General features: G+C 42.5%; 2 protein-coding genes across 5 annotated transcripts in view; both read right to left on the bottom strand.

The window, feature by feature from the left end:
• lamp5 (lysosomal associated membrane protein family member 5) overlaps positions 1-1,200 on the bottom strand; it is a 10,271-nt gene extending 9,071 nt beyond the window's left edge. The window contains exons 1-2 of the mRNA XM_036550322.1: positions 535-1,200; positions 16-188 (exon numbers count right to left, since the gene is read on the bottom strand). Of these exons, the coding sequence (XP_036406215.1) occupies positions 16-188; positions 535-604 (243 nt within the window). The 5' untranslated portion in view covers positions 605-1,200. The remainder of the gene's footprint in view (positions 1-15; positions 189-534) is intronic.
• A 9,328-nt stretch (positions 1,201-10,528) lies between these two features.
• The window catches only part of LOC118791910 (1-phosphatidylinositol 4,5-bisphosphate phosphodiesterase beta-4-like), a 90,781-nt gene continuing 84,126 nt past the window's right edge, over positions 10,529-17,183 (bottom strand). For 3 of the 4 annotated variants that reach the window (XM_036549424.1, XM_036549423.1, XM_036549425.1), the window contains exons 33-40: positions 16,731-16,846; positions 16,561-16,636; positions 16,070-16,245; positions 14,226-14,327; positions 13,161-13,218; positions 12,972-13,058; positions 11,798-11,834; positions 10,529-10,629 (exon numbers count right to left, since the gene is read on the bottom strand). In XM_036549424.1, the coding sequence (XP_036405317.1) occupies positions 10,541-10,629; positions 11,798-11,834; positions 12,972-13,058; positions 13,161-13,218; positions 14,226-14,327; positions 16,070-16,245; positions 16,561-16,636; positions 16,731-16,846 (741 nt within the window). In that variant the 3' untranslated portion in view covers positions 10,529-10,540. The remainder of the gene's footprint in view (positions 10,630-11,797; positions 11,835-12,971; positions 13,059-13,160; positions 13,219-14,225; positions 14,328-16,069; positions 16,246-16,560; positions 16,637-16,730; positions 16,847-17,183) is intronic. The other variant, XM_036549426.1, reaches the window with a different exon arrangement.

Genomic DNA, 17,183 nt, shown 5'->3' on the forward strand with positions numbered 1-17,183 from the left:
TGAATGGATGCTTACGTCGATACCATTGAGTGCAAGGACATCATATGGAACAACGAATCTGACTGCAAACTCTGCCATCAAGCAAGTCGTTCCATTTTCCCGCACCACGAATATGTCTTTGTCGGGGTTTGTAGACAACCCCGAGAGATTCTCAACTTCCTGCTCTGCCTTTATCTGAGAAAGAATGCCTGTAGTGGGGAGAGTTTGTGACCAGTTAGAAAAAAAAAATGAAAAGGCAAAAAGACAAAACATTCATCTACAAGGACGTATAAGTTGAAAAAGCTGGTCGAACATAATGAGAAAATAATTTGGCCCATTGGGGACAATAATAATAATAATAATAATAACGTAATCAATTGACATAATATAGATCACTTCCGTTGAACCCAAAAGGTGCAGGTACATTGCCTCTACTGTACTCCATAGATAGTACACACGTATCAGCTCATTGGGTTTACACTAAAGCAGGACGTGGGAAATAACAGTCTCAAATTGCACCATCGCATAAACAAGGAATTAAAACGTGTCCCTTACTGAAAATAGCGAGCGTGAACAGATGAATTCCTGCGCTGTCCAAGGTCCTGAATCCGATGTGCTCCGTCATTTTGTCGATTGGCTTGGGAGAGCTGATATTAGCGCCTTTTGAATAAAAAAAACCTCTACAAGAAAAGGAGAACTACGGTCTCAGCTCACTGTCTAGTAGTCACGCTCACAGCATTGTTTATGCAGCAGCTGTCCAGGTATGCGTGAGGTAGCATCCAGCCTACATTCGCAGCGGCGGTATTTTAGTCGTCTAAACACTAAATACAGATGCAGGCACGTTTGATGGTGAGACGAAAGAAAGAAATGATTCAGGAAAACGTTTAACTGGGCGCGGAGACGGCTCTGGTCGTGCCTACGGAAGGACAGCCGAGAAGGAACTGCGGCGTGACTCAAGGTAACGACTCAGCGGAGGAAGTTCTTTTTAAGTTGTTCCATGAAGATCATCAGCGCTAGTCCCGCAATGCTGTTATTTCCATGCCTACCGTCGCAGCTGAGACGAGGGGAGATCGTTACCCTCTGCTTCTGGGCAAGGTTGCAGCTGTTGTGCGCCCGGCTGGCAATACCGTGATGTGCTCCCGATGCAGTGCTGTTAATGTGTGAGCTCAGCCGTGCGAAGACAAAGCTGCGACCACGGCAATCCTACCCAAGCTGTCACTTAAAACAACACACTTTGAATAATGTTGTGTTTTCCCTCTCATGTTTCCTCATGCGGACTAAATGGATATTAGAAAAATAACCACACCTATTTTCATCGAATGAATATTATGGTTACAGACTAACTTGTCATGTATCAATGAACCTAGAAAAAATCAGTCAGTGACCTTGTCTCAAACATAAAAAAATCTACACGTTGTTTATTAATACCTCTTATAGTTTGTCACACAAGTCCTGAGAGGAAGCATGTATGATCTAGTGTGTGAATGTGTCACTTTGTCGCTAGTCACATGACAAAACTTTGAGAGTAGCGAGCGCCCCCCTCCCCCCCAACACCACCTCCCACCCCCAACGTTCGTGATCTCTCCGCGTCTTTTTGTGGAGATATTTCCCGTATACACACGCGGGCGCGCACACACGTACACACGCAGGTGCGGATGGGAATAACCCTGAGTCTCTTGAAGTTTGATAGCATTTCCGCATGTCCACACTGTCAAACTGAGACCCTGACCTTCACGGATCTAAAATCGCTCGCCCTGCACAAAATGGATCATTAATGCAGATGGCAAAATAAGGACATGTGCGTCCAATCAAAACTTGCGTGAAGGAGCACCAAGGTAGGTTAATTCAATGCACCAAGAAGCCCGTTCCACAAGAGCAACACTCAGACTGATCCCAGCACTACTGCCAGTGCAATACCAATAGACAAAAAATAAACATACAACATGCCACAAAATAATGAAAACCAGTGCTTCCCATACGGTTTTATTTGTTCTCCATTGTTGGTAGAAAGCAGACAGGATACAGAAAAATACAAATACAATAAAATACGACCAAACAAAAACATAAAACCATCAAGGCTTTGAACATTTCAATGAAAAAACAATATATAGATGCAAATGTATTTATTTTGACCTCAGTCATACAAGTGAAGAGAAGCTGTTTGTCGGATATAAATGAAACGCAAATCTATTTCTGTGTCAAAGTAGAATACAGTATTTTCCACAAATCATTTACTGAAATTTAAACAGGAGTGAACTCGTGTTTCATGTATAAAGGGTATTTTTGCGAAGGGCGTATTGCCTCTCGAGAAAACACGCTTATATTCTTCTATCGGAAAATGGCATTTTATGCTACAGCGTATTGCGCTTAAAGCGACAGATTGTTCATTGACCGACAGCGAAGAGCGCTACTCCAATCAAGTGAGTTATGCGTGCATTTATAGCAGGTAGCTGTGAGCGCGAAGGAAACACCTTAAATGTGACCCCTTTGGAAACACAGAAGCATTGCGCTCTTCACAAAATCAGATGGTCACTTTTTACATTTTAAAGCAGAGAAAGATCCTCTCTCCACTTACTACGGGCTGATTGTCAGAGCTGGAACACTCAGTTTAGTCTTAAAGTTACAGTGCTCACAAACAATACGAGCTTACATCAAACTAACCTTGAGGAAATATACAACGCATGTAAAATGTCCGGACACCCAGAATTGTCCATGTCCATCGCTTTCTGCGTGCACTTAAGTCTCGTTTAATGCGACTGCATATGGGAAGACTATGATCTGTCAAGATGGAGTCGTCTTAAACTGAAAGTCAAATTCGCATTTCACCGCACTGATACTATCGATGCTCGGTTTACTTCCAACCTGCGGGTGCCTCTTGATCAGCGGAAAAGTGTCGGATTTCTGCATTCCTCGCGCTGCAGATTCGGGATTTCCGGACAGCGCATCAGCAGACCCGTCCCCGCGAAGGTCTTTCCCAGTCTTCTTGAACTCCGGAAAAGTGAACCGCCGCAACAGTTTGTTTCCCAGGACCGTGAAGGTTGTTGAGGCTCCTGGCGCATTACTACCGGGCATCTCATTGCAGCTCAGCGGTACATTTTTCAGCACAGTTTTTGATTTGCGTAAAGACATGCGCGAACGCTCAGGAGGCACCGGGCTGAGAATACTTGTTGGCAAACTGCAACGCTTCTGGTAGTAGCTGTCGTCAAATCGTCGGATACCAAAGTCTGAGGTTTTCTTACATTTTTCGTTGTCTGTCTCTTCTTTGCTGGCTTTGGTTCCCATAATAGGGGTCAACAAAATACCAAGCGGACTATTTAGAGGGCTGACAGTGGAGGGTCCAATGCAAGTTGACGCGCAATGTTTTGGCGTGTTCTTGACGGGCCGTGGAGAGAAAAACACGGGGAACTGGTTATCGGAGCTTCCAGGCAATGGGGGCAAGTTAAAATGATCATAGTTTGGTTTTTCACCGCGTTTCATTTTGTTTATACCCTGTTGGGCATTTAAGGGCCGGATCTGAGTTATTGGAGCCAGGACGCCTGAAAAAGCCACGCGAGGCAAAGAGGGCGTACCTTCACCCTCCGCCTCAAACTCCTCTATGGAATCCATGGACAGCAAGCGACATCGTAAAAGTGAGGACTTTCTTCGGTCGGGAGCCCCCACGGCGCAAACCTCCTCCGTGGTTCCAGCACTTTCACCCTGTGCGCGCGCGCGAGCTCTGCTTTGCGGAGCGTTTCTCTCTAAAGCGTCGGATAACTTTCTCCCGAGCTCATCTTCGTCCACGCTGTCGGATTCTCCCCGCGTGCTTGTAGCACCATCATGGCTTTTCTTGGCTTTGCTCGTGAGCGCAAATAAACAGTCTCGGTGCCCCAGGTACTTCGCCACCTCCACCGCCGAGTTGCCAACTTTGTTTTGTCGGTCGATCTGAAGACCCAATCTCTTGAACGCCCTCACCAAAAAATCCACGACCGACGAATGCCCCGCAACGGCTGCATACATCAGCGCAGTGTTTCCCCAGATATCAACTAGTTCTGGGTCGGCATTATTCTGCACCAGTATCTTCACGGCGTCCAGGTAGCCCTTTTCGCAGGCGTAACTCAAAGCCGTGCGGCCGCTCTCATCCTGACAGTTCACGCTGGCGCCTCTTTGCAGCAGAAGGTTGATGAACTTGGACCTGGCGCGCGTGTCTGGCAGGAGGACGGAGGAGGTGAGCGGAGTCGGCGCTCCTTCCGTCTTGGAGTCGATAATCTCACCGTCCAGGGCATCGAGAACGAACCGCGCCAGGTGGACCTTGTCTTTTGATATGGCCTCATGGAGAATTTTTGCCCCTGTCTGCCCACTAGATTTTTCGGACAGTTTCAACATGATCACCTTTATGTTAGGCACGGGGATGAAGCTTTTTTTCAGCTGGGGAGCAAGTTTGTTAAACCTCTCTCCTTACCAACCTGATGCTCATCGGAGTAGAAAATGAGTTTGTCCACTATTTATACAAACAAAGCATCCCGGTTACCATGACAGCACTAATATCATTAACATACTTTGTCCGGTTTCAAATGGCAATATAATTGGTGTAATTATCATAAGGTACTTCAGAGAGTCCACCGACACGATGAGTGTCTATGATGCGCATTCATTTAGGCACCGATGGCGGGTTTATTAGCTTAGTGCTATAAAACCGACCACTGAACTCCCTCGAAACCGTTTTTAAAACTTTAACTCCGCACCAAGTGAGCAGAAACTGACGTCCGCGGCATTCGCCTTCTTAAGTGTTCCTCAAATCATTACATCTCCAAATCCGAGCAGCATTATCCCTGAGATTGAAGGAAACTCCCAATACCGGTGAGTTCAGTGGGTCCCTCTCCATCACCAAGTCCATTTGGACACCGATGAGCTTATTAATGTACAGTTAACTGCAGTGCTGCCAGTGAAGTCATGAAAGTGCCAAGCACTGTGATGGCTGACACTTTTGGCATTTTTGATGGGGTCGCATTGAATGACTCTACTATTGTACCCATTCCAAGGCAGCAACATTAAGGTTTTTCTTAAGCATTGCAATGAAGTAGTACTTGATTGACACTATTCCAACTACATCCATCAACAAATCACAATTACTCTTCTCCGAATGACATATACCAGCCAGTAAGTAGCATGACAATTTCCAGGTTTTCAAAATCAATAATTTCTTGCTCGTCCTATGAACAAGAGTAAAAGTGCATTTATTTATTCTTTATTATTTGTCATTCTTACTGGTGTTGACATGCAGCAATGCCTCCATAACAAGCTGCCCAGCAGAAACTCAATGTACTGCCAGCTCTTTGGGAAAATTTTTCATTTTAGTATCATCCAAGGCTGGACATATTATACAGTGGGCTACAGTTACCCATAAATTTTCATGGTTTTATATAATTCAAATGAGCTCGATGTAAACTCATTCAGATCATTAGAGGTGACAAAACTTCAGTGTGCTAAATATGACACAGCAGTGGACTAACAAAACCTGCTTTTGTACACCCCCCCCGCCCCATGCACTCACGGGTCAGACTGCTGGATGTTCCTCTAGAGTGGTGTGAAGGCTTTCTGTGCAAAGGGGCAGAGTTGCATCTTGGCACATGGATGGGAAAAAAATGTATTTCAAAATACATGATGCTATAAATGCATACAGCAATAGGAACAAATGTGACAACGAAAATCTTTCATACTCATTGAAGTTCCAAATCATCATTCAGGAGGAGAATTGCAATGAATGCAATGAACCAACCCCTCCTAACCTCAAGTATAAAAACCAGCACTAACCACTTGCTTTTCTTATGAGCTGTTCACTGCACCCCTCCTCCACCCCATCTCCTCCTTACTCCTATTCCTGGGTATGATGTCTGATTTGGGGGGGGGGGGGTGTGGCAACAACTTCGGCCTACTGCAAAGTGTGACCCCTTCTTCAGACTCCAAGCCAAAGAACTGCACCTCTATACCCTCAATGTCTATTACTGTATTAAAATTCATACCTCCTGAATAAATAATAATTTGATGTATTGTAAAGGTAATTTGATACATTGTAAGAGTACTGTACTGGGCAGATACAGTACCTCTCAAGCTACTGTAGTTATGCTTAGTTGCATGACAGGCAAGTGCTGATTTACATCTCAATCAGTGTGTCAATAGCTGGAGTGAGGGCAGTAGGTGACAAAATGGGCTTTATACTGATGTACAGATAAGGAGCAGGGGCTTGGTTTTCAAATAATGGAGTTACACAAATAAATATGCAGAGCATGTTTTTAAAACCTCGATTAATATCATTAAAGTAACGCGACAATGAAAAAAGCGGTCTACACCACATCAGTTACAATATTCAGTCTGATTACATTAAGGTATATTGCGTCAGCTTCAATTTTTTTCTTTTCTGTGAATAAATTATATGTGTGAGGAGAAAGAACAGTGTAACATTTTGATACATTTAAATTACTATATTTATCAAAATGCTGAAACATACATGGGTGATACTTAAAGTCATAAATATCTGAATGAATATGATGAAAATATAATAATCTCACATTTGAAAGATGGACACTTCTAATTCTAAGTGTCATCATAGCACTTATATTCTGGATGGAAAACAAGTTTATTTGATCAAATATATAATCTCAACAAATATGTTTAAAGGCTGTTTTGTATGTCCTAATTTGGTTGTTTTTACATTAATTACTTAAAACTACTGCGCTAAGATAAATATAATTATTATTAACATTATTGTTATTACTCTTATTATTCTACTGAGCATGCTGACAGTGTCTGAATGATTTACTGTTGACAGTAAGCGTGTAGCACTATATTTAAGAATGTTATGGCACAACAATCACACGTCAATCAGAGGTTCAATCAGAGGTCAGACATCGAACAAACTTATTTTCAACAGTAAGCAGAAGCAATCAGCTGCAAAGCAAAGTGTCCAATTTTTCTTTTGGATTATTTATTGATACATATACTATAAAACAGTATTAAAGTAGCAGGATAACAACAATATTTTCATTGCTAGAAGTTCAACGATAACAATATAAATACAAAAACACACTCACATGATGTTCCTTCACCAAGCTACAGTTAAAATAAAAATAAAAAGGAGAAACAACCTGATAAAGTAAAAGCAACACTATTTGCAAAAATAATCTGCTTTTACAACAAACTACAAAGCAAAAAGTTACATGTAGTCACACAACAGAAGTAACATACAAGTGTAAAGGATCATCTAATAACAAACCTTAATATAGTCTTAAACTACTTGCTATATTTCCATATTTATATATTTTATATATATATTTATATATATAAATAACCCCTTATTTTGGCATTTATTATTTGTAAAATAACTGAAATGTCCAACCAGACTTTCACTGAGTGGCACATCTGAAAGCAATGGAATTAAAATTTAAAAGCACTTTATACCACCGCGCTAGATATGTGCTAAAAGCATAGTTACTGTATGATGCTGGAAGATGGATCGAGACAGAAATAAAAATAAACCGAAATGATTGATAATTTTCTTTCCCAGAGACAAACATACCATTATTATCCCAGAGCCCTTAAGTTATTGATATACTGCCGAACACATTTGGTCAAAAAATAATAAACTACATACATTCCAGTATATACAATAAAGTGTCTCTCTATATATTTATTGTGTACTACAACAGTAAAAAAGAGAAATAATGTAGTGGTAGATTCTATTGTATTGTTTATCATACTTTAGTAGAAAGGATTACTTCTAGCTTTTGGTCAATTGAGTTTCATGTCGTGCCACTGGGCATAAATAATATGAATACAGCTGCCTATAGCTAAAGACATTCCCTGTACTAGGCCCACACGGTCTCTCTCTCTCACTGGACTTCTTTTCATGGTTATGACGTACAGTACTTGGCACTGATGCAGCAGACATACACAAGAGGAGGAGAGTGTCTGAGATGGGAGGCATTCTCCCTTTCAGACATGCCGAAAGTATGGGTTTAGCAGACGGGGAAATACAAAAATGACAGCACAGTGGGCTGGCTGAATCACACACACAGCACCACCCGGTACTGTAATGCCGTGTACAACAGTGTAATGTGGTGGGCAGAACTATGATTTATTGTAATGTAGTATATGCCAACGTAATACAGTGGGCAGGACTATCAGGTATTGTAACATAGTGCACACCAATATAATACAGTGGGCAGAACTATCAGGTACTGTAAGGTAGTATCCACCAATGTAATGCAGGGGGCAATGATGTAATATATGGGGTGTGCGGAGGAAATTACTGATTTTGTGTACACTAATGTAATGCACTGTACATTTATGCAATACACTGAAATGCAATGTACACTGATGTAGTGTAACATGGTGTGATGCGGTGAACACTAACGTAGTGTTTTGGGTGAAATGCAATGCCATGTAGCGTTACACTGATCTAATTTTGCTTTGAACTACACTCTTCTTTAAAGCAGGGTACGCTGATGTAGTGTACGCTGTCGTAATCATGTGTGCACTGATGTGATGTTGTGTTACAGCTGTGTACAATGAGCATTTTTCCCAAAACACAGGGTTTGCTGAATGAGGTTACATCACAGATGGGTATGCGCTTTCCGTAACTATGCCACATGAGATTTTCAACAACGGTCAAACGGCAGTCATGCAGGGAGAGTGGGCGTGTGGGTAACATCACTACCTCTCCTAGGTTTGATCCCAAAGCCACTGGGAAAAAACAGAACATTTTTCAGGGACGCTACAGCACCTTTATGTTTTGTGGGATGAATAAGGCTACACTTCCACCATACATCCACGGTATGCCTTTCGACGGTAATGGACTGTTCTCTACATTAACGTGATGATGCCACATGAACCACAGAAGTGAACTTAAGGAGCGTCGTACCATCTCCAAATTCCCAGCGATATCCACCGCTGTCGTTTTCAGAAGGACCGCACATGAGGAAAACGCAGCATCTTATCTGAGTGCGGCGAGAACATGCCGGAACGTTCGCTGTACAACAAAATCAAGTGGTTTCCAGGAGAGGTGAGATCACGGGAATGACTTCCCTTCATTTCCACTGTCTCAGACGCAACGTTTTGGCATTCTGTGAGTAACAAAAGACACTAACAAAACTAACTCCATTTTACTTCATTTTCAAACCACAAATATTGTGTAAAGTATTTGCATACCTTTTTTTCCCCTTAATCCACTTCAGATGTGTAGCATTTCATGGTTTTGATTATCCCAATCATTAGGTCTTTGTTCTGATGATAAACATATGCGGGTCTTACCATTATTGTAAAACCTCACCTAAAGTAGGTTTTAAGTTTATTAAAAGTCACATTTAAGGGGGAAAAATGGGTTCTCATTTCACACGCATACTCTCTCACACAGAAAGTAAGAGCAGTTGTCAGTGTGCCGATTAGGGACATGAGAGTTACGTTGCCAGTTAATTAGCATGTCTGATCTCATCTGATCACCCACCGATTGGTTTCCATTGAAACGGCATGATAGATCATTAAAAGGGCAAACTGTCTTTTCTGTTCAAAACACATCACTTCTCAGCATTGCCCTTGCCTTCTGAAGGTCTGTGAAGGAGCAGAGTTTCCGGCAGCTGTTAGTATTTTTTCTTTCACTTTCCCTTCCAAATCGAAGGTAAATAACTGGGCTCTACGCAACAGCTGCTCAACTGATTAGGTCTCAGTAAGAACATGTAGAAACAATGATGTTTGTGCTAATAAATAAAAGGTGGTCAGAGATAATGGGGAAAAAAAACAATAAAAAAGTTAAAATTGTTAAGCACAACAGTGTGTGACGTAACGCATGATGTTACAAATCATTCTGTTTTATACACGTTGCACTTCCATCACTGAGCCATATAGTAGGCTTCAGGCATTTTACATTCTTACCAATAATCCAAGTGCATTGCTACATTTTTAACCTTCACAGCCTACAGTTTTTAAAGTGCTCATGACATAATACTTAACTGTTACGTATGGTAATTATTAAGATTGTGCTGACAAAAGAAATGAGCCAAAGTTCCTTTTCACTCTATTCAGTACTGCTGCTTCAGTAGTTATGTGGTACCATTAAAATGCAAACTACAAAAAAAAACAACTTTTTAAAATATTCTTTGAACATGTTAGGCCTAAAATTGAATTACATAAAACCGTTGGTAAGAAGGTAAAACAGAATATCACCTCCAACAAACGTTGGTATTGCCAAGAGAACAATGCATTTAAGAAAAATATCTCTATAAAATCGAGCTTGCCAAAAAACAACAACAACAAAAAAAAAAGAACTTAAATAAATAAAACTCCATAGAGGTGGCGGAAGGTGACTCGCTCAGGACGATGGTTACCTCCTCACGGTGGGGTCTGGATCCGGAGCTCAGTGTTAAGTATTATGTCAGAAGGTTTTGTCTGTGTGGAGCAGCTCCACAGGGCTGGGGAGAGGGGCGTAGAGGGGACTCTGCAGGCTGTGTGCAGGGCGGGGGTGGGACAGGGCCCATGGGATGGGTGCTGCTGTTGGTGGTGGTGGTGGTTTTGGGGGGGGGGGGGCTCGGTCTCAGTCAGTGGGGGGGTACTTCACACCACTGTGGCAGGCCTGCGGTCCATCTGTGCCTCCAGCTTCACCATCTGCTGCATGTCCTTCGCCTGTAACGACCCAGCCAACAGGGATCAGCGCAGACAGCTACACTCTACCAGAGATATGTACTACACTCTCCCGCTAAAGCCACATACTACACCCTCCTACTAGAGATACACACTACACTCTCCTCCTTGTCAGTGCAGCCACCGACCACATCTAACTATTACCCACAGCCCTCGTTGACAACTACGTACAACATCCTCCTACAAGACAAACATCCTATACTGTCCTACTGGAGGTGCATACTACACCCCCCCCCCCGCGCTACATACAGCACCCCCACACAACAGCCACTGCAGTCACCCAGCACATACTCCGACCACAGCCATCTACAGCTCCTCTGTGCCACTGCTCTGTTGATACAGGAGTTTGGGGTGCCCTGATCTAGTACCTAATCTGTACCCTTCAGTGTTTAAGATACAAAGCTACAAACATTTATCTGTATGTCCTATATAGGATATAGAAATGTTTCACCGTTTATGTGCACACTAGTTTGTTTTTAGCAGTAAATTAGCCATGAAATGAGCTATTTCATTCCACAGGAAGGTTTGTCAGGGCGATGGATGCAGGGGGCAATAAAATTTCACATGTAGATATCTAGCCAATATTCTGGGACACGTTTTAGCAAAGCTGGTGTCTCTGGTTCTCACCCAATACTTTGAGTTACAGTAACATCCCCTTTTTTTTTTACAGCTTTTCACAGTCTGTGAAGATGTTTTAATTTTTTGATGAATTTCAGGTGGAAAGAATAACCCAGTATACCTGAATCTTTTACTGGGCCATTTGATATAGCTCAAGAGATGTAATGCAAGTGTCCTGGCTGTGCTGCAGATGGATGCCTGGTATTGAGCCCCACACAGTTTCTACACGTTGCTGCTCAACACACCTAAATATCCGTAGTGGGGCAGACATAACTCCTCTCAAAGAACCAGGTTTTTAAGGTAATTTAAAAAACGGCTCCCCTTTACTATCAGCACATGGTAACAGGGTAATAATGGGGTAAAACTGGGGTGAAATTGCAACGTTGCTGTTAACTTGCAATTACATGCATTTCTTCCAGCATGTGCCTTAGAACACAAAACGATTCACTGAATGAAGTCTACTGGTGAGACACAGAATCACTGGGAGAGAGGACAATATGGAGCACAGGTCTGAGGTCAGTTTATGGCCTACCTTGACATTGAGACTTTGCATGATGTGATTTCAAAAGCTGTACAAAAAAATGAAACAAAACAATAAAACAAAAACAAAAACAAATTAAAGCAAATTATGTTTTAAAAAGAGGCCAGACAAAATGTGTTTTACAAATGTATAAGCAATGAGAAACGGCAGACAGCAAAATAATAATAATAATAATAATAATAATAATAATAATAATGGTCACAAGACTTAAATCAGAATTAGCGGGAACCCAGTGGAGAGAATGTGAAGTTACTCTCATATAAAAATAATGCAAGACTTTTTCCACACGCTGTGAGGCTAAAACTCCATATACTTTATCGACTGCGCTTTAAACAGAGATGAGTATGACATTTTGTTGAACTGGTGCAGCAGCTCGGTAAAATGACAGCCCTGTTTATGATCATAGATGTTTTCCACCTGTCCACCTGAGCCAGTGATTACCACTGCAGCTGAGCCTTTTCCGATCTCACTCTAAAAAAGCACGAAGAATCTCCTGACCTTAAACTGAAATGCTTTTGAGGAAGCGAAGCACAATACCATACATAACATAATGTTAACTTGACTGTCAAAGAGCAGTACTGTCCGCTAACAGTTAGCATCTCCACTGATATACAGTACAGAGCCCATTTAAGTATGCTGGAGAACACCAACACCAACCAAAGAAAAAGTACAGCAGCATTAACACTAACATGTTAACATTACCACTAACAAAAATATCACATGGTTCAATGCTTTAATGTGGACTGTGTTTTAAATTTCTAGACAAACAACAAAAACATGCATATATTTACAGTTATAGTGATCAGATGGTGATTCTGTCTTACCATTTATGAACAAAAAGAACTGTAAATATTACTGCATATTCTGGTATAAGATATTAGTAAGAAAATCTCAACCTTCAATCTTCCTCTCAATCTTCAGCTGTGCTACAGTAGCTATGGAACCAGAATGCAGAGTTTCACATGTAGCTTTGGAATCTGAAATGTAAGGTGGCCTGGAGTCCCATGACAGTGCATGCTGGATCAAGAAAGCCCCATTCCCCGTCCTGCAGTCTACCCTCGAAGACACTGGTTCTGGCGACTATAGCTTCGTAGAGGTTATATTTACACCTTGAACTGCTGTCTTTTCAGCTATGTTATCTGGACCGGTGGAGAGCTCTCCCTACCTGCTCGTTCGCCTTCTCCAAGTTCTCCAGCTGCTCGCGCTGAGACTTCTCCAGCTGTTCCATCTCCTTTAGCTGCTTCATGGCGAGCTGTCAATCAAGCCAAACCACATGCATCAGCGAAGCCTTACTTAGGGTAGTCCCACACAAATGAATAAGATATTTCATAATATAAAAAAAAAAACTACACACCCTTTTTCTTTCCTCAAGGAACTTTTTTGTGTTGCTACTGTTCAATTCCCGTACTCTTCTGTAAAAACAACAACAAACATTAGATGACAGCTACAGGCTGGTTAAAAATACCTCTGATTTGCAGGATTTATTCCTTACAGGTACAGTATGCAGTGTGTTACTTTTCACATCAGAACCTGCTGTCTTTACAGATTACATACTGTAGTTTAGACAGAGCCTTCTGTTTGATGGTCTCTGACAGACAGATGTGATGTAGCTCTCGAAATCTACCTGGTGTTGAATGGTTGCTCAGAGGGTGATGTGATACACACCTCTCTCTACCTGCCTAGTGTTACATTACCTGCATTTAGCAGATGCTTTTATCCAGAGCGACTTCCATCATAATAGAACATAAGTGTAACCATTCAATTTAAACGAGCAACATTCCCAGAGTGTGAGCAAAACATTATTCAAGCCCTACCACAAGTTAACTTGTGCACTTTGACAAAAGCCAAGCATACTACGATACAACAGTCCCTAGAACACAGGTTATAATACATCGTAATACTACACATAAAATTATCATCGAATGTAAGGAGTAACAGGTGTTGGGGGGGGTGGGGATAGAAGTGCTGGACAGTCTTTGCCAGACAGATGTGACACACCTGTCTCCACCTGCCTTGTGTTGGACAGGCTTTGACAGACAGATGTGACACACCTGTCTCCACCTGCCTTGTGTTGGACAGGCTTTGACAGACAGATGTGACACACCTGTCTCCACCTGCCTTGTGTTGGACAGGCTTTGACAGACAGATGTGACACACCTGTCTCCACCTGCCTTGTGTTGGACAGTCTTTGGCAGACAGATGTGACACACCTGTCTCCACCTGCCTTGTGTTGGACAGGCTTTGACAGACAGATGTGACACACCTGTCTCCACCTGCCTTGTGTTGGACAGGCTTTGACAGACAGATGTGACACACCTGTCTCCACCTGCCTTGTGTTGGACAGGCTTTGAGAGGAGGAATGCGACACACCTCCACCTGCCTAGCGCTGGCTGGTCTTTGACAGGGGGCTGTGACATACCTCTCCCGCTCAGCCTTGTTTTTGATGCTCTTGTCCTGGCTGATGGCTTTGCTGTTCTCCATGGAGGTCTTGGCCTGGTTGGCGCGCATCTCTTTGCTCTGCCTGTAAGTGGGAACGTACAGCTGTGAAAACGTGCATGCTTCTGGAAGGCTCAGCGGTTCACCGGCAAATGACAACGACCCTGTTGACATTAAAGTTAACTTTCACAGAGAATTAAATTGATGTAATATGGAATATCCTTGGATACTGTTCCAACGTATTTTTTCCTCGTGCATTGTGGTTTCATGCAAATACTGTGCATCTGTCAGCTGCTGGATTTACAGTTTTCATCCCCTGTTGTGACGGCACCACACCGCTGTTTCAAAGAGGACAGAATTATCTTTAAAACCCATTACTGTCGAAATGAGATTACATTGGAGAGATAAAAAAAAAAAGATCATTTTAGCCACAGGATCTGCCTTACACTCTAAAAAAATGTATTATGAAAAAGGTGGTTTACATGTTGACTTTTGTTTTCTTTCTGAGGAGGTACCATTGCAAGCATATCTTTCAGCATTAATTTCACTAACAAAGGCACACTTGTGAAGCTGTGTATATACTCACATTTACGCTACTTTGCTTATAGTGAGGGAATCAATAAGGATTTCTAACAGCAGCAAAAAGCATAAGCTGCAAATAATATCGACACAGATTTGATAAGAATAAAATCTCCACGTCTTTTTCCTTGTATAATGCAAGAATATGAGACAATGCTGTATTTCAACTTACAGAAGCTTATAAATTCTAGAGAGAAATTTCTTAAAAGATTCAGACATTTATAATGCATTGGGTTTAGCACAGTGAATGTTCTATTTTTGTCGCAGGTTTTGGAAAGCTGCCAGCTCCGTGGTTAATGGACTGGAAAGACACCTTGCGGCATACAAAACCAGAGGAATGTCCCCAATTCAGGCCTACATCTCCCCCCAGAGCGGCTGAGCGGTTGACCAGCACAGTTTATTAAAAAAAATCTGACAGGAAAATCCAGGTTTATTGAGTATTTATGGAGATGTATTTGCTTTGCTCCTACTGAAACCCAACAACAACTCTGGTTCAGTGTGGATACAACATTCCATGCAGTGGTATAAGCTCTACTGTATAGCCAGAGTGGTATAAGCTATACTGTATAGCCAGAGTGGTATAAGCTATACTGTATGGCCAGAGTGGTATAATCTCCATTCTACGGCCAGTGTGATATAAGCATTAGTGAATGGCTAGAATGGTATAACCTCTGGCCATAAAAAAGAGCGGTATAATCTATTCTGTATTGCCCGAGTGGTAAGAGACCTCCTGAAAGGCTAAAGTGAGCCAAGCTAATGAATAGCCAGAGGTATCAGTACTACTAAACCACAGAAGCAGTGCTATGAGCTCTCTTATGTGGTCACAGTGTTATTATAAGCAGTATAGGCAGTACTGTATGGCTACCGCAGTGTCAGACTGTGAGGTAATTTACATTACATTATTGTCATTCAGTGGATGCTCTTACCCACAGTGACTTACATAGGTTATATTTTTACAGCTGGATATTTACTGAGGCAATTCTTGGTTAAGTACCTTGCCCAAGGGTACAGCAGCAGCACCCCAGAAGGGAATCGAACTGGCAACCTTTTGGGTTATGAGTCCTGCTCCTTTCCACTATGCTGCACTGCCACCCATACATACCACCACAGTGGTATAAATGCTTCTAAGTAGAAGCAGTGCTATGAGCTCTCTTACGCGGTCATGGCGTTATTGTAAGCAGTACAGGCAGTACTGTATGGCTGCCGCGGTGTAGGTGAGCGGTACAGCGGTACAGCGCCACGGCTCACCGTTCGTGAATGAGCTTGAGCTGCTGGGTCTGCTGCTCCTGGACCGTCACCATCAGCTTCTTCAGGTGCTCACACTGCTGCGTAACGTGCTGGTCCTTCATCTCCTGCTCCTCCGTGCTGTGCGAGTTGATCATCTCAGACCACTCCTTGGTGTGCTGCGCCACCATCTCCTTCACCTGGAGGGGACGGGGGGACGGGGGGCAGAGCAGGAAGCAGGACTCACACGAGGCTCCACACACACCCCACTCTGCGCTCTCCTTACACCTCGATCCCACACCAGATTCACAATCACATTTGTGCTTACGCAATCAGCAGCAGAGATTTCCCTGAGAAGTGCTCTGTCTCTCTACACAAACTTCACATCTACTGCTTATCTACACTAGCATGAGGGATATTTAACTGGTACTGGCAGGGGCTTAGGCTGCCAGCCTGATTGTCTAACAGACTGACTGGCCAAACAGAAGAACAGGGCAGAATACAGTGCAATCTACCTTTGCTTTGTGATCGGAGGTCAGCGTCTGGACTTTGATTTCGGTTTCCTTCTTCAGTTCAAGGCAATTATTCTCTCTGAAATTGAGAGAATAATGACACCACCTGAGTGAAGAGCACCTTCTACACAGTCAGTCTAGGTCAGCTGCAATACAGCGCAAGTCATATTTACCCCCTTTTCTTAATGGCTTTTTCCAGCTGCTTTTCATGAGTGAGTTTGTCTTTGTCATGTTGAGCCACTATCTTGTCCACCTGGGTGCAATGAGACTTCTGCATGGCACTGTGGTCCTGGAATTTAAACACATTCATAGTCAAGAAAAACGCAAATATAAATTCTGTGGCTTGGTTTTCAATGGGGTGTCATGTTCAAGAGCAAAGTTACAAACTACAATATCACTGTATCAAAGGCTAAAGCTGCCGTATTTCCAATTCATCATTTAAAATCATAAAATATCCTTATCACACACTGGGTGGCAATTCAGCCATTATCTAATCTTTGTCAAAATAATTAATTTCATTCCTTTAAGCATCAATCCTTTGTGAATCACGTCACGGATCATTTGAAGATCGACCATGTTTTCTATCCCCCGAAAGGTACAGGCACATAGCTTTCTGAGAATCACAC

Source organism: Megalops cyprinoides, chromosome 17, assembly GCF_013368585.1.
Source record: "Megalops cyprinoides isolate fMegCyp1 chromosome 17, fMegCyp1.pri, whole genome shotgun sequence".
NCBI lineage: Eukaryota > Metazoa > Chordata > Actinopteri > Elopiformes > Megalopidae > Megalops > Megalops cyprinoides.